This window comes from Zootermopsis nevadensis, unplaced genomic scaffold, assembly GCF_977971745.1.
Source record: "Zootermopsis nevadensis isolate Lab colony 2312 unplaced genomic scaffold, Znev_1.0 Znev_ptg000050l, whole genome shotgun sequence".
NCBI classification, from domain to species: Eukaryota; Metazoa; Arthropoda; class Insecta; order Blattodea; family Termopsidae; genus Zootermopsis; species Zootermopsis nevadensis.
This window is the reverse complement of record NW_028259182.1, coordinates 4,408,045-4,431,784: the sequence shown is the minus strand read 5'-3', so window position 1 is coordinate 4,431,784 and position 23,740 is coordinate 4,408,045. Positions and strand designations below refer to the sequence as shown.

The 23,740-nt window shown below is 39.1% G+C and overlaps 3 protein-coding genes across 3 annotated transcripts in view; 1 reads left to right on the top strand and 2 right to left on the bottom strand.

Moving 5' to 3' along the window:
* LOC110828165 (uncharacterized) overlaps positions 1-19,513 on the bottom strand; it is a 70,700-nt gene extending 51,187 nt beyond the window's left edge. The window contains exons 1-2 of the mRNA XM_022060621.2: positions 19,350-19,513; positions 14,825-14,934 (exon numbers count right to left, since the gene is read on the bottom strand). Of these exons, the coding sequence (XP_021916313.2) occupies positions 14,825-14,826 (2 nt within the window). The 5' untranslated portion in view covers positions 14,827-14,934; positions 19,350-19,513. The remainder of the gene's footprint in view (positions 1-14,824; positions 14,935-19,349) is intronic.
* LOC110828163 (BTB/POZ domain-containing protein 2) overlaps positions 1-23,740 on the bottom strand; it is a 312,552-nt gene that overhangs the window by 17,034 nt on the left and 271,778 nt on the right. The gene's annotated exons all lie outside the window — the stretch shown is intronic.
* On the top strand, positions 3,968-23,072 carry LOC110828171 (uncharacterized). The gene is made up of 5 exons (XM_022060632.2): positions 3,968-4,107; positions 19,972-20,090; positions 21,339-21,533; positions 21,799-22,004; positions 22,755-23,072. The coding sequence occupies exons 2-5, from the start codon at positions 19,997-19,999 to the stop codon at positions 22,911-22,913; spliced, it is 654 nt and encodes a 217-aa protein (XP_021916324.1). The 5' UTR covers positions 3,968-4,107; positions 19,972-19,996; the 3' UTR covers positions 22,914-23,072.

Below are 23,740 nucleotides of genomic sequence, written 5' to 3'. Positions count from 1 at the left end.
GTTCAAACCCAGATAGATCTTCGAGATTTTCCTTCAACCAACCAAAATATTAATGTAAACGATGCCTTACAAATTGGATTAAGTGTATTCTTCAAAAAATCAACATTCATTACGAACAAAATAGCTACAGATCTTTTACAAAACACTTTTAAAATGTTTCACAAACATTTTCAAACAGACCACAAAAGAACAACTTCATGTAGGCAAATCCATCCGCTTATCTACGCACTCTGCAGTGGGTTTTAGGCTCTGTTGATTTTTTTTTATAAAATCCCTGTAATGATAAGCTTTATCGCTGCAGGAAACATTAGTTATTTTGGTGCATTTCTGTTTAAAGAATGCTGACAATAATCACTTCGCGTAGCAGACGTCGTTCTAAGCACCAGATGGCGTGTGGTGCAGGTAGGTTTATCAGCACCCACTGCACGGGAGAAGCTTCCAGTAGCCACTTAAGCTGATGGATTTCATCAGTGCAAAATCGAAGTAACAGTCCTGATTTTTTGGACATCTGATACAAAGATCCCCTCTCTACTGCTTTACAAAGGAGAACTTGTCGCTAAATGAAATATAGAAGTGTTACAGTACCATCTGATGTTAAGCACACTTCACACACACATAACACGAAAATAAAATAAAAATTACACCAGTTGTAAATAATAAGTTGACAGTGGAACCACGGTTCCGGAGAATCTGACGTAAATACGTCTATACGGAAAGGAAGTTTATATATTATCTTTAATTACAACAATGCCGAGTAAACAGATGACGTTTCCTAGGTAACATAACAATGCACGCAAGCTGACCATTGTTGTCGATCCATATTAACACATTGTTGATATGGATCTTACACGTTTTCCTAGGTAACAACAATGCCGAGTAAACACGACGTTCCATAGGTAACCATTGTCGTCGATTTGTTGATATGGATCTTACACGTTTTCCTATTTAACAACAATGCCGAGTAAACACGACGTTCCGTAGGTAACCATTGTCGTCGATTTGTTGATATGGATCTTACACGTTTTCCTATTTAACAACAATGCTGAGTAAACACGACGTTCCATAGGTAACCATTGTCGTCGATTTGTTGATATGGATCTTACACGTTTTCCTATTTAACAACAATGCCGAGTAAACACGACGTTCCATAGGTAACCATTGTCGTCGATTTGTTGATATGGATCTTACACGTTTTCCTTTCACATTTTCCTTTCACTTGTTTGCCGAATGACCCTTCCGTATAGACGTATTTACGTCGAAAAAAGATTCCTACTGTTTTATTAAACAGGTGAAAAGCCTTCACATATCGTTTAGCGAGGTCCAGTGGGGATGATTCCCACTTTCCGCAAGGTAAAAACCCGGTGGTTAGTTTGAAACGTAATGTCTTAGTACTTCAGATTTCTGAAATTGTAAGTCATCTGACGTTCGCAAAATTTCATTTCAGTTCTACGTTAAGATGCAGTCGGAAACAATTGCATGTCTGTCGGTAAGTTCGTAATTGGATCAGCGTTGTTTAATTTGCGTAATCTTCATGTTTCTCGTCTATTCAAACAAAACGCATTGTTGCTGAAGTAAGACTCATCCTTCAGCGTGGCGTACTATCTCCCAGAAAACAACTTTCCCTCTCTCTCTCTCTCTCTCTCTCTCTCTCTCTCCGCCACTGGTCTGACACTTCCTTTAACCATAGATATAACCTTCCCCGCAAGACAGCGAGCAACGCTTTTCACTCATGGTACTCCCTTCCAGACATTAAGAAGGAAGTCGCGAGTTGCGACATCCAGCACACGTCAAAGCGATCACAACAGCTTTCGAAGCTTCTACAATGTTTTGCATTATTTCTCGCACGAGCTCATACAAACTGTCTTCTCAACAATACCAGTAAGAAACCTGAAGATGACCTCTATAGCGCCGCGTAGTCTGGTACATGTTTACCAACATTTACCCTGATGATGGAAGCAGCTAGGACCTCCGAAACGGTGGTAAACTTTTGTCAGACTACACGGCGGTACAACTCAAAAGACTCACCGCTGAGAACCTCAAATCGTACTCAGTTGATATCAAATCTTCTAGCAAAACAAATGCGAATCCCATATCAGAGAAGTATGTTACAATCGATTGTCCATAGGTTACTTTATTTATCTAATAAATATTGAACTTCAAGCATTGTTTATGAACAGAAGTTTTGTTACTGTGGGCTTCAAGGCAAAAATTTAATAAAAATTCACAAAACAGGAATTCCTTTGTACATCACAGACTATAACGTAGAATTTACTGTTGAGTCTACCATGTGAAGCCGCGTAGATGTGTCTAACTCGTTTTACGTTACAGGAATTAGAAAGGAAGTCTTCATAATCTGCTGTTTTCCAAATTTACAAATTCGATTTCCCACTGTCTGACATATATTTTTTTAGACCTGAACATATTCTGATGAACTTCGAAACACGACTCTTCTATTATAGCATACGAGTGACTTATTATCAAGCAGCATACGTTTAAGACATAGTAATTTACTTTAAAGGTCATTTTACTTAAGTCCCCAAATCACCTTTCGAGTCCTTTCACTCGTGTCGTTTGTACCGTTTAATCGACGTCAATTAATCTTAAGGACGACTGTGTTTAGCGATCTGACATTTTTCACAGCTTTCCTTTGCTACATTATTTCCTCCAAATTACGTTTCGATTCCATAATTCTGTCCAGGGCAATATCACAAACAGTTAATTACCGGAAACCAATGAAACACAAGTTACCATGGCAACAGCGTAAACAGGGTTACATGTAGTTTGCGAAGCTTTGACATACAACTCGACAGCACTCAACAGGTTTTTATTAAATTTAACACTGAAGACCCTTACTAAACTTTGTGGACACTCGAAGATCACTTAAAATCTGACAAAAATATCGAACATTACAACATTACGCGTGTGTGAGTGGGGGGAATCTTTGCCTGACAAGCTACGACTAAAACACGTGACGCGTCCCTGGGGAATCCTCCGTGATGACTCCAACACCCAGGCGAACAGGTGCCCACGCAATTACATGCAAAACCCTGACTACGAGGTCGCTACGTCCATTCGTAGACGTAAAAGCTCATAAAATATATTACGCTATGCTGTTCATAATTTGATTACTTTTACGTGATACAAGAAGTTTAAATTTAAGTACGCAAATTAGACAGGCCTTTTACGAAGTACATACCGCCACCATTACTACTAGTGCTGATACTGAGAGTTTTGATTCATTGAACACTCTTAGCCAAATGCTATTAGAATGATCAAATTAAGGAGAATGAAATAAGTGAGACATGTAGAACGCATGGAATAGAACATTTTTGGTCGGAAAAACGTGAAAAAAAAAATGACTTCAGAGACACGAATATTGTTAAGAATATAACATTAAAACCAATTTTAAAGAAACATGATAAGAATGTGGATTGGATTCATCTAGCTCAAAGCAGGGACCAGTGACTAGCTCCTGTGTACACGGCAATGGACCTATGGTATTTCTAGACCAATTAAGAGACTGTGTTTCAAGGTTGACTGTATTATATCGACGGAATTATTTCTAAAACCAGGTCTTAAACGAGAATGTGTTGACGTTAATGTAGATTTTCTTAAAAACGTAATTAAGGTAATATTTGTCTAAGCACTCAAAAGGACGTTTTCAGGAGAAGATAGAATTTAACTGAATGCAGAAGGCATGCACTTAACTTCCAAATAACAAACTACATTTAGAAATAAATGGAAGATTACGTATGCGTACGTACAAAGCTATAATTACGCGCATTATACACGGAGTGGAAGACTTAAACCGATGATTAAGGCGACGACAAGACATAACTTCATTTTCATTTTTAACACGGAGACCCTTCTGGGTGATCCGCCAAGGATGAGGTGGTCGGTGTCTGTGGAATGCTCAATATAGGGCCGGCGCACCTCTGTGTGTTGAGGGAAAGAGGTTGAGGAAGACGGAGAAGACAGAAGAGAGGGCAATGTAGGTTAAACGACGTCGTTCCCCGAGGATGTAGGACGGCTATATACGCGGAGAACAGACCGCAGGTGCGCTGCAGTTGCTGGTTCATAGCGGTACTAGAAGGAACAAACGAGCAGGTAAGTGCCAGCTCCAATTCGAATAATTTATCTTTACTGTTAGACGTAAAAGAAACAGACTGTGAAGAGGCGAGTTTAGTTCACGTTTTAGAAGGCGGTGTATCTGAATCCCATTGTAAAAGTGGTCTCAGAAGATAAACTAATAGCTTCTGAAGATAAAATACCCAGACCGAAACACTTTGGGCAAGCGATTAGCCCATATTGGAGCCAGAAACGCTTAATGAAGGAGACCGACCTAAACCTGCAAAGGACAAGTAGACTATCCGCGGTTGTCGACTTTTTATCCGGTGTACCAACCGCGGTATTTGATTCTGCGCGCACGAACTATGTACACAGGGGAAAACATTTTCTGGCACCCGGATTACTACTCCGGCGTGGCTTTAAAGACTCTAGCATACCTTGTGAAATGTTGTTATTAATCCAGCAGTATCTCCAATGTCGAGTGAGAGAATGTCGCATCCATCACAAACTCTGAAGCCAAAGTTCGCCTAAATAATATTCAATAATTCAGCCCGTACCGCAAAGAAAACACAACTCTTCACCATTAAAGAGATCAACTGGTTAACCCTTTGAAGCAGAAAATCGTCTGAATAAAATATTTAAGAATTCAGTCCGTACCGCGAAGAAAACACCTCACCTCACCATTACAAAGATTAAATGTTTAACGCCGTTTAAGGAAATAATCGCTGTTTACATTGAGAATCATACGTATAGTTTCCGACTGCACGCGATTTATAATTGTTAAGAGCATATCAAGTATAGTTTTATCAGCTGTTTTGTATTGGTATAAAAATCTGTCTCTAACGCTGAACAATGAACATAGATTGAAGTTGTCTGAAAACAGAGTTTTGAGAAAAAAGTATTAATTAATTTGTAGTCTTTACTAAATATTATCAGATGATAAAATTATTTGTAATGAGATGGGCGGGGCATGTAGCACGCACAACCTAACACGAAACAAACAACAGAACATCGCTGTATCGTAATGCAATTTTTTTTAAAGATTTTAACAAACCATCAGCGGATTATTTTAATATATTTTATCCCCGACAAATTAAAAATTTAATGCGCATAACAACTATCATTTCCTTTGAAGACGTACAGTAGATTAAGTACAATCTGAGTGAACCTGATGATGACCGTTTTTGGTCGAAACATGTACGAACACTGGGAAATAGTGTTAAGTGTGAAAAATTGACAACTCAAGAATTCGTAAGCAACACACCGGAAAAAGGCATCACCGAATTTGGCCAGAGGATTTGAAGAGGCTCATTGGAATACCAAGAAGTAGATAGTAGGATAATATTAAAATGGATCTTCTAAAATGTAGGTGGATAGGTGTGGAATATATTAATTTGCGGTAGTAAGCCATCGGGATTTATAAAGAGAGGGAAATTTGTGAATTAGCTGAGAGATTAAAAGATAATAAGTTAGTTAAACCCAGCGTTTAATGTGAAGTCGTGACTTGTTTCTGATCTGATGGATTTCTCTGTTAAACGAAATTACTTCTGGATGGAAATGAGTAGGTCAACGAAGCAGCTTCATCGGTCACCGCTGTACGGTACTGTGCCTTGTTTTCTACGTAACTGAGGTCAAATCCAGTTCATCTAACTGTCACTCTGGTTGCCTAGCTTCACGGCAAAGTGAACACCAGCGAAAGAAGATGTCTGATCTTTATTCGCCACACGCTCGCAGACGTAGCAGCCAGAGACTTACAAAACTCAGCCTGAACCAGATACGGAAGACCAAAACACGTGAGGCATACATTTACAACCAGGCTTTAAACGGTTTAATTGTTTTCTAAACGTTTGTCCGTCCCTGTCAAGCGCATTTCAGGGGGCAGAAGTTCACCAGCGTTTCAGAGGTCCTTGCTGCCGTGCTCACGAGTCATCGCCCTGATGATGGAGGCAGCAAGGGCCTCCGAAACGTTGGTAAACTCCTACCAGATTACACGGTGTTAAAACCCACAAGACAGCCTTGTCAACTGTAATACAGCGACTGTACCTTCGGACATTACAAACAAGCAACGCGGTTTTTAAAGGGTATGAGAGTTGTGGTCTGGAACCGCGTAATGTTTCTGCCAGAACGTGGGCCTAATTATGGCATTGACACTTTTAGGATGAAGGAGATATTCAACTTACAACAAGATTGTATTTGATGAGTTCATTTCAGTGCGTAGTTTGCGTAATTAATTTTCAAATTCTTCTCCCGGAGCAGAATTTATAGATGTCTTACTGCTCTAAAACTCGTAGGCGTGGAAAATGGAAATATTTAATAACTTTAGCGTCTATGAACTCGAGTAACTGTGGTAACAGCGAGCCTCTGCTGTGGTCTCCTTCCAGATAAATTACCGTTAACTCTGACGTCTGTCTCTCTTGAGTAGCCTCTGACAAGAGACTGTCATTGATCCGAAACCAGTCAACGTAGCTGCTACTTTGTTAAATCGACCATTGCAAAGACGACGCGGTAGTGACTGAGTAATATAAAACAGCGGTTAAATAATGATTAGCAGAATAAATTCAAATAACTCGAAGGACTAATCTCCTTCAGCGTCATTTCTTAAACCACGAAGGTCACTTCAATTATCCAAGACAGAATATTTGACACTCGCTGATTCTGATATAAAATTATTTTTAGGGAACTCCACTGACATTTAAAAACCTAAAATGGTCACATGATCAAGTTATATATGTGGAATAATAGGTTGATATATATATATATATATATATATATATATATATATATATATATACGCTACAGAGGTTTTGCTACAATTTTTTTTATACCAGTACAAATAAGTTAAAAGTAGCTACACGTTTTCATTTTTGGTTTTCTATGACTGTATTATCAGTTTATCAAATCTAAAACTTCTTGACGATGGAGAAGAGTCAATTGAATAAAAATTTTCTTGGATATTATCCATCGTCTAGTAAAGTAAATAAAATATAAAACGTAAAACGACGTTTCGGAGATGGGGCTCTAGGGATTAGCTCTATCTAGTGAGCCCAACTGAGTAGGAACCTGAAGACGGAAATAGAGCCCCATCTCCGAAACGTCGTTTTACGTTTTATATTTTATTTACTTTACTAGACGATGGATAATTCCCAAGAAAATTTTTATTCAAATGTATTATCAGTTGTCAAAATGCACTGGGAAAAGAAAAAATAAGTAAAGTTCAGCCCTAAGTTCCCCTTAAGTCGGCGCCTATGGCATTCCTTCAGTGAAATTAAGAATTAAGACTCTCAGCGTTGCAGGAAGAGAGCGGTTTCGGTTTGCAAGAAACAAAGTCTGCGACTCAGGTTATGCGAAATTATTGCGAAACATTTTCTGTAGGAAATGTAGTGCACGCTCAGTGCACGAATTACGTAACACCTTTGTTGAGACCGGATGTTCCGCGACGGAAGGCAAGAAAAGTGGCTAACCGGTTCAACATCTGAGAACGAACGAAGACTTCGAGGGCAGAGTTACGTAAGACGCTACGTCTGAAGCCTTACACGATCCTGGACTACAAAGTTAATGTTCTTTATGCTCTAAGACAGTGGTATTCAACCTTTTTTGTTCGCGTACCCCCAGATATAATTTCTCTTCAACTTTGTACCCCCCAAAGTTGTTGGTGTATATTTCAAGTTATACATAGTATATAATCTACATCTAAAATAAATTAAATAAATTACATTACTGATTATTCAGTGCTTATCATAAAATAATATTTTTTTTAAAATTTCACGTACCCCCTAAGATGTCTTCGCGTATCCCCGGGGGTACGCGTAGTCCAGGTTGAATACCATTGCTCTAAGATATTCATTATCTTTCGCCGAAATAAAAAATCACTAGAGAAATTTTCGATTATGAAAATCACATAAAACGATTCTGACCGAAATGCGGCCTCGCTTAATTCCACGAAGAAGACTTAAGATCCGTTGGATCTGGCGATCCAACGACTAGACGCCTCAATACTCAACAATCATTCCTCATTCTTAACTTCTTAAATGATTTAATACGCCATCGTTCACGTCCTCTTTGAAATATGAACTTTATATATAAATATTACTTAGATAAACTTTGTGTTTCAGACTTTGTTAAAGGTTTTGTGTTACGAGGAATCTTTTCCGTCTACAAATTTATGAACAATGAAAAAAAATGTAATACGATTTAATGTGGTGGAAACAGCGATTTTTTAAAAAAAGGCCACCAACCAACCAATCATATATCATAGGTTATTATATTTTATTTAGTGTTCTGTCTGACGACAGGTCCATATGAACAGGATCCTTCCATCCTTTTCTCGGACTGGGACCTGTTCATATACGTTCTTGGCAGATGATCCAGAAGTGGTTTGCCATTGCCTTCTTCTGTGTGTGAATGGAGTAATTGTTGGGATGCCACGGAGGAAAACTCCGTGTTGCCTAGACCACGGCCTTGCCCAACACAAGTTATAAATTCGGGCACCGCCGGGAATCGAACCCGAGACCCCAGGATTACAAGGCCAGCGTTCTAACCGCATTAATCAATCAGTTTTTAATTCAAGTCAAAACCCTCTGAATGTACTATGAGTTCCTGACACACAGGGGAATCAGTACAGAACATGTTAAAAACACATTATCGTGCATTGCAGTGATAACATTACAAATTATGTACATTACATTGCAATTTTCTCGATTCTTTCGTGAATAAGAAGGTTAGTAGGCGAGAGTCTATGAAAAAATCTTATGCTGATGATATACGCTTATGTCTTTACATTTTCTGCTGTCTAACGACGACATTTAAAAAAATGATAACGAACCAAAACTTGTTTATTACATAAACAAACAGAATTTAAAACATAAAATTACAAGAAAAATACCCCCCCCCCCCCAGAAACGTTTCAGAAAATAATCTGGAGGTTTTACATTCTCATTGCGATGAAGACGTCTTCAGTCCTGAGAAGTCGTGAAGTCTTTAGACCAGGGGTTACCAACCTTTTTCGCTGACGTACCACGAATTACAATTTAACACATTAACTGTACCACTAACCAAATGCGTTCAGAGAAAACATATTTATGTTAATGTTATCTTCTGATTTTCTTACTTAGTTCGCGTACCACCAGTGGTACGGTTACCACACGTTGATAAACGCTGATTTTAGACGGTTGCCAACGTTTCGGAAAAGATACTGACTACATCTCTGGAGTTTCTTCTGAAACTCACATCGGAATTAAACAATACGAGACGGCATTAATCAGAAAATATCAGGGGCGAAACGTCTGTCATGCGATTTAAATCGTGTTGGCGGCCCACTCGTCGTCTCGCGAGTGTTTCTCGGCCTACATTCATGTTACGAGCTGACGACTGAGTAGCCAGTCGATGGCCTAGTTCCGATACCGGAAGTGACCTGCGTTGGATTCAAAACTTCTTCGCGTTAAGTGTTTGTCAGACTGATTACAGTCAGCGCGAGCGACCCAGTGAGCATACAAATGTCAACGGATGTCAGGTACTGTCACATTCCGATGCGATTCCAGGACGAAGTGGGTCTCGTCCTTAACCTAGACACAAATCAGCGTAATGAGCTTGGGCTAAAGGCGAACGACACGCAGAGAGGACAAAATTATTTGGTACCGAACCGGAAGTTAATAGCCACTCAGCCACTCAGAAAATCTCCAGCCTTTTAATACCACTGTCCAGACTAACGCAGCACACATCGTTAAGACCTGTCCTCCAGTACTGAGAGTCTCATAAAAGCGTACGATCCCTGTGGAATATGAGTGAACCAAGGACCGCCAACCGATCCAAGATTATTCGTAGTTTCTGTCAGCATTCTATCGTCAGATTCTAGCACAATTCTTATAACAGGCCACGACCGCTTCTTCACATACCCCTCCAGTTCCACAATTAACCTACCACTCTCTTAAACCTCAATAGATGATACAGCATCGTTGAATGATCACACAAACAACAAATACTCGCCCTGTGGCTATCAAACGCTGTGTTAACTCGAGAAATGAGTGTCATTACTTCTGGTAGGTATAATTATTTTTAACTTTAGTTCAAGAAGATTGGATTCATCTGGCTCAAAACAGGATTTAGATTCTTATGAATACGGTATTGAATGTTCGGGTTCCATAAGGGGAGGGGACAACAAATTTATTGACTACCTAAGCGACTAGCAGTTTCTCGAGAAGGGCCCTTCTACGTGTTGTTTAATTCACAGACGACAGTGTATAATGATCATAATTAGCAGAGGAGGAGAGCGGAAGCATTTTTAGGTTCTCACGGCTGTGAGTACGAAGATGGCCGTATTCTGGGGTGTTGCGCCGTGTACCCTGGTACAAGTTCACCGACGTTTCAGAAGCGCCTGCTGCCTCCATCATCACGTCCGGTAAACTTCCACTACACGTCGCCACAACCCAGAAGACGGCCACCATCTTCGGACTCACCGCCCAGAAAACCTCAGATCCTACTTAATTTGGAAAGTTTAAAGTTTGTGCAAACATATCAGACCTATCTTAAACAAGGCAGAATCTTGTAAGATTAAGAATAAGCACGGCACTCTAACTCAGAGATAAAGTTCGCTCTACTCTGGTTGAAAAGGCAGTTCGATATTTAAGGAAAAATGATTTTATGAAAAATTCACGTTTACTTTTAAAATCTGTATCTAAGACGAATTAGAGGGAAAGGTACCGATATCTTCAATGAAGAGGGAAAATCTGTCCAGCTACACGCCATGTACGCGCTTGGGGGGAGAGACGGTATAGCTCCAACTCATTCTTAAACCCGTCACTAGATGGAGAGTGAGTGGTCAGCGTCACACCCCGGCCGCCCGCCCCGGGGAAAGATCCCGGTACCCATTGGATAGGAGGCTGGGTGGGCCCCAGAGCCGGTCTGGACGCAGAGGCTAGAGGGAAGATCCTTTGCCCCTTTCGGGGATCGAACCCCGGTCGTCCAGCCCGTAATTAGTAACTGTACCGACTGAGAGGAAACAGAAAACAACTGAATCGCTCTTCTTGTGACGTGATACTTGCAGAACAGGAATAAATTAAGATTTCGCCCAAAACAAATGAACGCGAAGTGGCGTACTGACCGAAGGAGAACAGGTAATAAGGCCAGCGTGTCATCGACGCACTTCGTGCCGGGTCCATTCCGCACGCACAAAAAGCCTGAATTATATTAGTAGGACCAAACTTCAGACACATGCGCAGACCACAAAATTCCGATCGTATGAAGCGAACGCCACGTTCGAACGCCAACATGCAGACATCAGCTTGTACATAATAATCGGAAAGGTTGTACCGCTGTTGCACCGTGTAGTCCGGTAAAATCTAACGACGTTTCAAAGATTCTTGCTGCCTCCGTCATCGCGATGGTGGAGGCAGAATGTACCACCGAAAAGTCAGTAAACCTCTCCTCTCCCCCACGAGAACCTCAGATTTCACTTTATTCTCACTTGTGTGAGAACTAACACTGACTGAAATGAAAAAAATATTTTACAATCGTAAGCGTTGTTAAATTACCGATCATACCTTCTCTGCTCTGTTAACCACGACGTAGACAAATGTGTTAGGTGAACGCTTTCAGAACCGGAACTCCATAAATAAATCGTAAATCCCAGCGGTCACTAACACACATTCGTAACTCTTCGCCTGTCTCGACCCTTTAAAGCCGAAGATCATCTAAATATACAAGAATTCAGTCCGTACCGCGAAGAAAACACCACACTTCACCGTTAAAAAGATCAACTGGTTAACCCTCTGAAGCAAAAGCTCGTCGAAATATTATTTAAGAATTGAGTCCGTACCGCGAAGAAAACACCACACTTCACCATTACAAAGATCAAGTGGTTAACGCTGTTTAAGGAAATAATGGACATTTATTCTGATAATTAACCATTTGAAGCCGAAGCTCATTTTAAATGACGTTTAAGAATTCAGTCCGTACCGCGAAGAAAACACCACACTTCACCATTACAAAGATTAAATGTTTAACGCTGTTTAAGGAAATAATGGACATTTATTCTGATAATTAACCTTTGGAGCCGAAGCTCATTTAAATGACGTTTAAGAATTCAGTCCGTACAGCGAAGAAAACACGACACTTCACCATTACAAAGATTAAATGTTTAACGCTGTTTAAGGAAATAATGGACATTTATTCTGATAATTAACCATATGAAGCCGAAGCTCATTTAAATGACGTTTAAGAATTCAGTCCGTACCGCGAAGAAAACACAACGCCTCACCATTACAAAGATCAAGTGGTTAACGCTGTTTAAGGAAATAATCGCTGTTTACAGTGCGAATCATACGAAACACGTAAATACAAAATGCAGAGTTACTGACTGTTGAATTAGGTGGTGCATATAGTTACCAGTAGGCATTTAGGATTAAGTGGGAGACAGGATTTGTGACGTCCAAATTATTAACAGGAGCGTACTACATTCCAAAGGACCAACCAGATAAAACTTGTTGTTGTGTCCACAATATTGTTTTTTAGCGAGCCATTAATCAAAGTATCTTATGATACTTTCTGCTAGAACCATGACATTCGCTTCCAAAATCTAATATTTTAAGATCTAGTGTTGGTGACTCTAACATTGTATTTCGAGGGATATTCTGAGGAGAGTAAAGCTGAGACTGAAATTTAATGAAACACCACATCTGAATGTGGAGCGGAGGCGTTTGTTCCACACGCATTCTGACCCTGGAAACTAAAAGTTGTCAGCCTGTTTAACGCCCGGCCGCGTAACGCGGTGACCCCTGAGGCGTTTCATACGTGGTTGCAAAGAGAATAATCCCCCGTTTCTGACTATTTACGGATATTATCAGAGTTGGACTTCGTTAAGACTATAAAAACGAATGTTCATAATTTTTTTTTTTTTTTTTTTTGAAAAATTTTGTAATTAATATTCTGCAGTGTGGACATTGATTGCTTCCAAACTCATAAGTAGGTCTTTCAGGTGAAGGTTTCGGATGAAGATTTCACAAACGACAAAATTTGTGCCACAAAAAGGGACATGTTCTCTTTTACTTTTTTCCTTCCATCCTTATTACCATGACGTCATCTCGATAACTCGGTAACGAGAAATTACGAACAGAACAAGTTCTTCTCGTCGACAGCGACGAGCGGGCAGAACCCGTGAACTACATTCGAGACCTACAAACAATTTTTAAAACGTTATGAAATCCGCTGTGGTCCCCTTCATAATTCAGCCTTAAAGGAAATTAAGGTGAAACAGCTGTTGCCATGTCGAGATGCCTAAAAGAGAATGGCAGAATAATTTCGCAACTCATTCCTGACGAATATTCTGTTTTGAAATCATAAAACAAACAAAAATTGTAGTATATTTATCAAGCGTTGGAAATGTCCACAGTCTTCAGAAATTCGCGGGCTCTGATACAGTCACAACGATATTTTTTGTTCATTAATCCAATCGGATCATATTTAATTCCAACCAACGACAAATATTTTAATACAGGTTTTGCGACTTTTTTGGTCATCCTGTAGAAGTTATTTTTCATATCATGAATATTATTCTCATTTATTTTTAACAAAGTTCCCGCTTCAAGGAATTCAGAAACTCCTGGCTAATTCTCTGTCAGCGACATCTTGCGTAATAATCTCTTCCCATTAAAATTTCCTGATCACTCTTAATCATCTATCCGGTGAACTTGTAAAAATCACAAAACTTCTTTACTCAAAATATTCTCCAGCCTCTTACTTCATTGTAACATAAAGATGGCTGTCATCTGGGTTGTAGCACCGCGTAGTCTGGTAGAAGTTTACCAACGTTTCGGAGTTCCTTGTTGCCTCCATCATCAGGGAGAAGACTGAAGTACCTCTGAAACGTCAGTAAACGTCTCCCATGCTTCACGGCTCTACAACCCAGAAGACAGCCATATGTTCATTTACAGCTGTGAGAACCTGAAATCTCGCCTATTACAAGTTAATTTAAAAAGTAAGAGGAGGTGATAAATAAAAATGCATCCGCATTAGAAATTGCAAAACCGATTCTGGTGCAGATTAAAATAAAATAATATATAATTATCTTGGAAATTAAATGAAAACGAATAAAATATAGCCCTTCTTTTCGTGCCAAAGTCTGAACCCAGGCTAGAAACAATGAAAAAAATGAACAACTCATGAAACGATTCGATATTGACCATTTAAAGTAGTCCCCGAGCACATTTCCGCGCTTGTCTTTAGAAAGACTGCTTCTCCGCGGTAATATACGTCTCCTCAGTCCCTCTCACTGAACTGGGTTTCATTTCAAACCACCCGTATGCTTTCACTCACGACTAAATATGGAGGCAGATGACCAAAAGTTCACGGCACGAACTGTCAGCATTAATCACACAGAAACAGGGCCACCGACTAACGCAATTCAGAATACAGCCAACTTCAATCACGAACGCGTTCCTAAGCACGAGCTATATGATTGGGTCTTGCAACTTTTAACTCCACGCCATTACTGTAAAGCAAACAACCCAAAGTATACACTCCTGTTGTGGTGGATTTTAAGGTCCCGGACGACTACGAACTCCAGGCTTTCAGATCACCTGAGAGCTCCGTTAAAGCGCGTTGTATTCCGGCTCCAAGATGACCTCGTGACCCCTGCCTTTGGCCTTAAAATATCCCAAAAGAACTTCTCACTAATCCCGTTTGGTTATTCATAATTGTAAAAAAAGGAGAGAATTGGAATAACTGAAGAAGATTAATGAAACAAGATGTAAGGGTGTGGACTTACATGTTGCCAGTGTTTGTTAAGCGATGCTGTACCCAGCAGCAATGATCACTGCCTTCAGCTCTTCAATATAGCCTGTGGACTGTTCCTTGCGCATTGACCTTCAGGAATCCCTATAAGAGAATATTACACAAATTCACATTCATCGAAAATCGACTAGGATATCGATCAGAGAAAGTGTTCGATCAGAAAATGAAGAGTTCGCCGTATGTGGTCTTGCCCCATTTTGCTGGATAAAAACGTTTCTACCATCAAACAAAGCGGTCTTGAAGGAAGATCGTTGTCCTCTGGGTTACAGCGCCGAGCAGTCTGGTAGAAGGTTTTAATTTCCCTGATGATGGAGGCAGCAAGGACCTCTGAAACGTCGGTGAACTTCTACCAGACTACGCGGAGCTACAACCCAGAAGGCAGCCATCTTCGGACTCACCACCGTGAAAACGTCAAATCCTACATGCTTTGTTATACTATAAAATAAACTTTTCTTTTAAGTACCAACTGAGATTTTCCCGTCATCCTCAACGGGAAATTTTCTAGTACACTCATATTGTGTTTATCGTGGTACCCGTTTACGTGGAAGGTAGCTTTGTCTATAAAACAAATGTAATGAACAACTATTTGCTTAAAATATATATAATAAAATTCAGTTCAATACACAAAACTATATTTGGATGTTAAAATTTAAATGTGTTTAAAATTTTAAATTTTAACATCCAAATATAGTTTTGTGTATTGACCTGAATTTTATTATATATATTTTAATCAAAAACACAAACATGACGCATGAAAACCTTAAACTATTTGCTTGCCTTCGAGATATAATCGAAATGAATAACAAATGTCGACTCTCGTATATTTCTCAACATTGGTCAGGAATTGTTACACCTGACCTTTGTTATGTTTGTCCAACAACGGTTAAAGTTGGTCGTTGTTTTAAACCCAGATGTTGAGAAAGCCTTTGAGGACTTCCTGCTCGCGAGCAACGCTCTCACAGACTTCTGCCAAACAAGGTCCCCACTTACAATCACAGAATCAGCCTGTTCAAACCTCTTAAATATTTATCTTCTCTGTAGTCAAATGTCACTAGAAACTCACGCTACCGGTTTTATGAAACCTTCTCACACAAATCGAACGATTATACGTACAATACGTAAGTCACATCGTTTGTAATCGCTAACAAAGAAAGTTTTCCGCTACGAGGAATTAATTGGTAATAAAACCGTAAGAATCACGTGTCCTGTGACACCAAAAGTCATTAATCTCATGGCGTACTTGAGAACCTCTCTTGGTACATCCTGCGAGCTCTATGAAATTCGAACATGATATAAGATTCACGTCGGGTATCGAAGGTAGAAGATACATTTTAATATCATCCGTCTCATCACCGGTATCTGAACCACTGTCATTTTCACTACAGGCACACGTATTATAATTCCAAGTCCTTAATCCAAAGCACCTTCGAAGCTCGTGTTCAACATTCTGCAAATATGCACAGTTTCCTTTCCTGTCTCATTCGTGATAACATCAAAGCGTTTATCAGTGACTTTAAAGACGTCATTTTACTTGAAGGTCAAATTTTTAAGACAAACCCAACTCTAGACCGTTGCCAAAATTAATTCAATTGGGATAAAACAGCGGTGATGACAAAACTTTGACCAGCTAAAACGCCGTAGGCCTTGTTTCAACATCTCTTCTCTAAACGACATGACGTCAATACTTCTCATAAAATTTGAAGTTTTAACTACATTCACTTGTTTAATATGATACGTCGCATTTTCGTCTAGCGGTTAGAACGCTGGCCTTGTAATCCTGGGGGGGTCTCGGGTTCGATTCCCGGCGGTGCCCGAATTTATAACTTGTGTTGGGCAAGGCCGTGGTCTAGGCAACACGGAGTTTTCCTCCGGGGGCTTCCCCGGTTTCTCCGTGGCATCCCAACAATTACTCCATTCACACACAGAAGAAGGCAATGGCAAACCACTTCTGGATCATCTGCCAAGAACGTATATCAACAGGTCCCAGTCTGAGAAAAGGATGGAAGGATCCTGTTCATATGGACCTGTCGTCAGACAGAACACTAAATAATAATAAGATGAGGTGGTCTAGCGGTTAGAACGCTGGCCTTGTAATCCTGGGGGTCTCGGGTTCGATTCCCGGCGGTGCCCGAATTTATAACTTGTGTTGGGCAAGGCCGTGGTCTAGGAAAACCACGCACAAGGTGGAGAACTTGTCAGAATTCGAAGCCAGGCGTTAAGACACGAGACTGGTCTCCTTCGCATGTCACAGTCAAGGACAGAGACACAGGGCAATGCATCCGAACGACAACAAGCAAGTCCTTGACATTCGTCATAATGAGGACGAAACGAGTCGAGACTTCATAAACAGGTAACGGACCTGGGCGAAGTCCTCGACAGTAAAACCGACTACGTTTTATCGTCTACACGTCGAGCCACACCTGGACGAGTGTCTAGCGGCTTGCCTACCTCTTCGCCTGAAGTGGTCTTTCTACAGCGGAAAAATATTTTACAAAACGCACGGATCCTTCAAATTGCTTGAAATATTTCAGGCGACCCTTAATCAATTATTAGATTATTTAACGACACTGTTTCCACTGCACAAGATACAGAAGACATCAATTATATCTTCACTTAACATTTAAGACAGATGCTAATGTGATTTACGAATATCGTATTGAAAAAGGTGCGGAATGAAGTGGTCGAGACCTACTTTAAAGTACTAACCCAACACGTGACTGTAGATATTAAGGAAAACCGGGGGGGGGGGAACCCGGTATCAGGGCAGAGATTTGTACCTGGGATTTACAGATTACGAATAAGTAATAATCAGTCGATCGCAGTGTTCCGTGTAGGTTTGGCGAGTGATAGGAAGGTGATTATGAACAGGGAGTATGTTTCTTGTAACACAGGCACCTGTAAAAGAAATGTCACCTGTAAATTATAATAATCTGCATCATTCTCGTAAAGATTTCTCTTTGGTTCCGGCTTTGTGACCTACTCCCGGGTACGCCACAAATTATAGCCAGGAAGGGCAGTCACCGACGCTGTAAGAACATGAAATCTCGCCAAGCTTAACAATTCATCACCAAGTCTGATTAGCGAAAGTTTCAGTCTATGATTCTAACCCTTTCTTCCTGAATTTGAATGTCGACCGGAGATTCGGCTATGGGCCTAATGACAGCGTTTCCTTTGAGCTGTCTCTCAGCTACTTAAGACATGTCATAAAACGGCTCCTTTCAAATCCTTTCCAGTTCAGCAGCCATAACTCAAATACGCATCGTTGAGTAACCAGAGAAAGAATCAATCATCTGTTCAACAAGCGACCACGGTTTTCCTAACCCCGAACTTACCATAAGGGTTTTGTATTATCAATTGCGGTATTTTTCATGAAAACAATTCTGAGGTTGGCGACAATGAAGCGTACAAAACGACAATTATAAGCAAGTGTAACAGCTGTAAATAGACGTTGAGAAATCTAGTTGGATAACGAGGCGCTGGACAGTCTTTCCATTGTTACATTCAAAAGTACAAATTGTTATTCTACTGTGCATGTTAACACAGTTCCAATCTCTGCCTCGGTCCACCTTCCGCATGCCAGAGAACTCAAGTCATACATAAATTGCTCAGCGATGTTTATAAAGTCAGTAAGCAGACAGCTTCTGGTTTGAAAACATTCTTTGCCTGAGGCAAAACTTTTTGTTAATCACAGTAACACCTTTTAATGACGTATAACTTTTCTTATTTTAACCTATAAGGCAAATCGGCGTATATCTCAACTCTTTAACATCAGAGCCTAATAACTACGTAATAACGTGGGATGTAACATTTACTCATGGTCGCTTTCAAATCACCTTTTCAACAAAGGGTCTGATGACGCGGAAATCCACTTACACCTGTGACGCAGCGAATTTACTGGGGTATGAAAATAATCTTTCCGAATAAACTCTACATGTCAAAATTATGTTTGTATAGCGAAGATAATATCTTCTAATTACACACATAGGTTTACGTTCTGACACAGATCATTCTAATATTATTTACAGCAGTGTTTGAAATAATAGCCTCACTTTGTACGTCTTTTAGTTATCACTTAGGTAAACAAATCATTTTATTTCCCTGATGGAAATTAGACACTGATTTTTAAACTAATGGCACTTATACATGTGCGGATTATTCCCAATATAACATAATCAGAAAGCTTGTGATATCTGTAACCTCATGTGTGTCAGCTGGATCTGTATCTACTTTAATATCATCTACATTTTCTTAATTTTTTTATTCTTGGCAATTGGAATACAAGTTTCATCAGTTTGCACCTCAAATTTGGTAGAAATATTGAATTTGGAATTGTTTAAATTCATAACAGAAGTTTATATTTTTACTTTTTATAGTAAAGGAATCATAAATACGAAACTCAGAACATCATAACCTCAAAATGTACAGCAATACTGAAGCAACTACATTATGCCATTGTCCCAATAATGAAGCAGTGATGAAAATGGTTATGTTGTGCTTACCTAAATGTTTCTCCTATACTCCTCACTTTCTTACAGCTCCACAGACCAGTGTCACTACGATCACTAATACAAAATAATTATTTGAATCAGATTTAACAAACTTTCAAACTCAGATAATAAATAACACAACTTCTTAAAGCACTCCTGGGGATCAATTAAGAAACTAAAAGTACAATTCTTCTGTTTTTTTTTGTTTTTTTGTTTTGCTTAACAGTATCCAGATGTAGCAACTTAACAGCCTAAAATAACCCTCATTAAAAAAGCATACTTCCCAAAAATGTAAAAATGGGGTAATAATATTAAGGTCTACAATAACGTTGGTACTGAGTGAATGCTTAACGATGGAAGAATGCCATTTTATATTCCTCCGTGATGTGAAACGTCACAAACAAAGTTCAAAAAGCTCCATACAGTAGAAAACAAGTCTTGCATTGCTGTTGAATATTTTTTTTACCATTTTTAAAGAAAAGGAATAACACCATTTTACATTTAACGTTGCGGTAAACGGGGCCATACATTCGTGCTACCAACACAGAAAAAAAAATAACCACGTTTCCTATCTCTGCATGTTGTAAATTTCCAACTACGTATGAACTGCAATCAACTATTTTATTATTTTCAGGAGGACATTTGCTACCACTGACATCATGCTTCGACAGTTAACGCTCCTCGTCATAGGAGTCGCGATGGTCATGGCTCAACGCCGACTTGCGCTGCCAGACCCCCGCAGTTGTGCCAACAGTACGTAATGAAAACCCCTAAACACGTTACCCAACTATAGCATGAGGAAATATGTGAGCAAACAGGGCAAAGTGGGACAATATGTCGAAGCCTTGGGCAATTTTCATGCTGATTTCTTTATTATTGCCAACATAGCAGCAAATAATATCCCACGTGGATTACTAAAATATGAAATGAAGATGGCTGACTTTCTGGGCTGTTGCACCGTGTAGTCTGGAAGAAGTTTATCAACGTTTCAGAGGTCTTTGTTGCCTCCATCATCAGGGCGATGAGTTACTCGGTAGACTTCTACCAGACTACACGCTGCTTCAACCCAGAAGACATCCATCTTCGGACTCTCCGCCTTGAAAACCTCAGATCCTACTGAACATAAAATTGTAAAAAAAATGCTCAACAGAAATATTAACCTCTACGCCATTAAATCAAACGGTAGAAGAGCATTTGCTAAGAACAACACTGCAAATTCAGTCAACACTAAACAGATTTCGATTGCAGACGGAATTATAAACGATGCTAACAATTGCACATGAAATTCAACGGGTAGTCTAAAACATTGTTATAGTGCGTCGTTAAGCAATCTTGAGTTGTTTTGAAATTAACTTTTTTCATAACATGAGATTGTCTATATGTAATATATTTTCGAAGGCAAAGTTATTTCGAAAATTGCTGTCTTCCCGAAACTGAGAAATAATTTTCTTAGGACAAACTCTCTCTCTCTCTCTGTTTATCATTTATATAACGCGTATTTGGACATCTTGTGACTAACTTTCCAAATAGTAAAAATCAATATTTGTTCCTGGGTTGTATTTAACGAGTGAAATTCGTTGTGTTTGCCGTTTTTTAAACGACAAGCCTTTTTTTGGGAAGTCAAAACCGTACAGAAAATAAATAAATATTCAATAATAAAACTTCACTGTTATTACACACATCAAAAGAAAATCACGTATTATTTGTTTAATTCATGTTTTGAATTCATATCGTTGTAGAAAACAAAATTAACAGTCTAAAGTCAATCGATATTTTCTTATTTTGTGTGTTTTTATATACATGAATGATAATAGTGGTTAAAACTATCTGATCTGAATCAAAATTGAAACGGCACAACAATCTTTCATAATTCCCCAATATCACAAACTTGTTTCAATATACAGGGTGTTCTGATTCTCAGCATTTGCTGTACATAGAATAAATGGTCTGGCAAACGAACGTTGTGGCAAAGTTTATAACGCAGTTACTTGCCGCACACAGGGGTCCGACATTCAACTTACAGAGACGCCAGAGGAGTAGCACACACTTACTTCTTCAGTTGGGAACATGGACCAACCCGGAGTCTGGAAGTAGACTGGCTAGACGCTAGGAACATTTGCAGACGTCATTGTATGGACGCAGTCTCCTTGGAAACCCCCCAGGAGAACGAGTTCATCAAACAAAGAATCTCCAGAGGTGACAATATCGTAAAATATATTAATTATACGCTTCACGGCCTAATTTCTAATTGAGAGTACTAATGAAACCAAAAGAAGTTAGGAAAGGAGGAATGTTTCAATTGCTGCACCAAATTAACACCACAACTACCCATTTCACCCCATAGAAGTCACAACTTAATATTAGATGGAATGAAAGTCATTGGGTAGTACCAAGGAAGTTCCTCTATGTTTGAAGTTCTTGGACAAATATGGCCTGAATGACTCGCGAGTGTCAATTACAGGTAACGTTCGATACATCTGGACATCCGGACGCAAGTGTAACTTCAACGGATGCAACCGTCCCGACCTGCAGCCTCCTAATGTGAATGGTTGGTTCTGGTCTGGTTCGGGTGCCAAGATTGGACCCACAACCCAGCGCAACTCTGGGGACTGGAGCGCCACAGGTGGATTCGGCCAGCCCCAGCCCGACAACAGAGAGGCTCCCCAGGTAGGGGGAAAAAATTTGGATTAGAGGAATTAAGATTGCCGTCTTCTGAGTTGTAACACTTCAGGGTGATGTGTAACTCATGATGATGGAGACAGCATCTCTGAATCGTTGGGAAACTACAACGCAGAAGATATGACACACGCTGATGCCCAATTAGTTAATTCTTACAAATACCAAACAAATAATTAAATTGAAATTAAAATTAAAATGAGGAAATTCAATCTGTAACATCTTCTAAATCATGGGTGAGCAAATTAATTAAAGAAGACAATTTCATTCGCAATAATTTTGTTGGGTTTTCAGTTTTTCCAAAGGACAATTAAATATCCATCAGCGGAAGGGCAGAACTAATTCCTAAGTTTTACTACCCTCCGGGCAAACCAAGTGCAGGGGGGACTTACAAAATCCATAGATAGAAAATAATTTAATAAGATAGTATTAAATTCTGTCATACGCAATGAAAATTTTAGGTTCAGGATGTAAGTTTTGGACAAGGTCACTTGGGCAAATACATTATATGAATATTCCAAAAGAATCTCGTAAAAAAATAATCTAACTGTCCAGAAACTGTTCTTATAATGACGAACCATAATTTCCTAGGTATAAACTATACTAAAAAAATACGAAAATTAAGCCTATTTGAAAACTAGATAAATAATTTCATAACTTAAGTTTCTTTACGGGCCGAATTAGGAATAATAATTTTATAAAATAATATAATATTAATTAGAACTTATGTGTATTTTTCAGGGTAATGATGAATCTTGCTTGTCCATTCTGAACAACTTCTATAACGATGGAATTAAATGGCACGACGTTGCCTGTCACCACCTGAAACCCTTCGTTTGTGAGGACAGCGATGAACTGCTCAACTTTGTGCGTTCCCGAAACCCCGGCATCCGTCTCTAAAATCTAACACTAACAAAACCCAACCCTAGCGGCTTGGAAATCTGGTCTCCTTCTCCTCTTAGATCCTGTCCTTATGTGAATATTCCTGCAACCCATAACAAATACACAAGTTTATGTATTTTATAAATTAATGATTAAATAAATATTTTAATATTTAAACCTAACATAATTTTTTCTATTCAAACATGCCTCTCCCGTTTACTGAAGTTTGTCAACATCAATAATTATATTGCGATTCAGAAATTTGTGGGGAAAAGTCCCAAGGATCAGTTTCTTACAAGTTGTAAGAATGCAGAAGTGTTACGAAATCATTTCTAAGAAGTTGTAAGAATGCAGAAATGTTACGAAATCATTTCTAAGAAGTTGTAAGAATGCAGAAATGTTACGAAATCATTTCTAATAAGTTGTAAGAATGCAGAAATGTTACGAAATCATTTCTAATAAGTTGTAAGAATGCAGAAATGTTACGAAATCATTTCTAATAAGTTGTAAGAATGCAGAAATGTTACGAAATCATTTCTAATAAGTTGTAAGAATGCAGAAATGTTACGAAATCATTTCTAATAAGTTGTAAGAATGCAGAAATGTTACGAAATCATTTCTAAGAAGTTGTAAGAATGCAGAAATGTTACGAAATCATTTCTAAGAAGTTGTAAGAATGCAGAAGTGTTACGAAATCATTTCTAATAAGTTGTAAGAATGCAGAAATGTTACGAAATCATTTCTAATAAGTTGTAAGAATGCAGAAATGTTACGAAATCATTTCTAAGAAGTTGTAAGAATGCAGAAATGTTACGAAATCATTTCTAATAAGTTGTAATAATGCA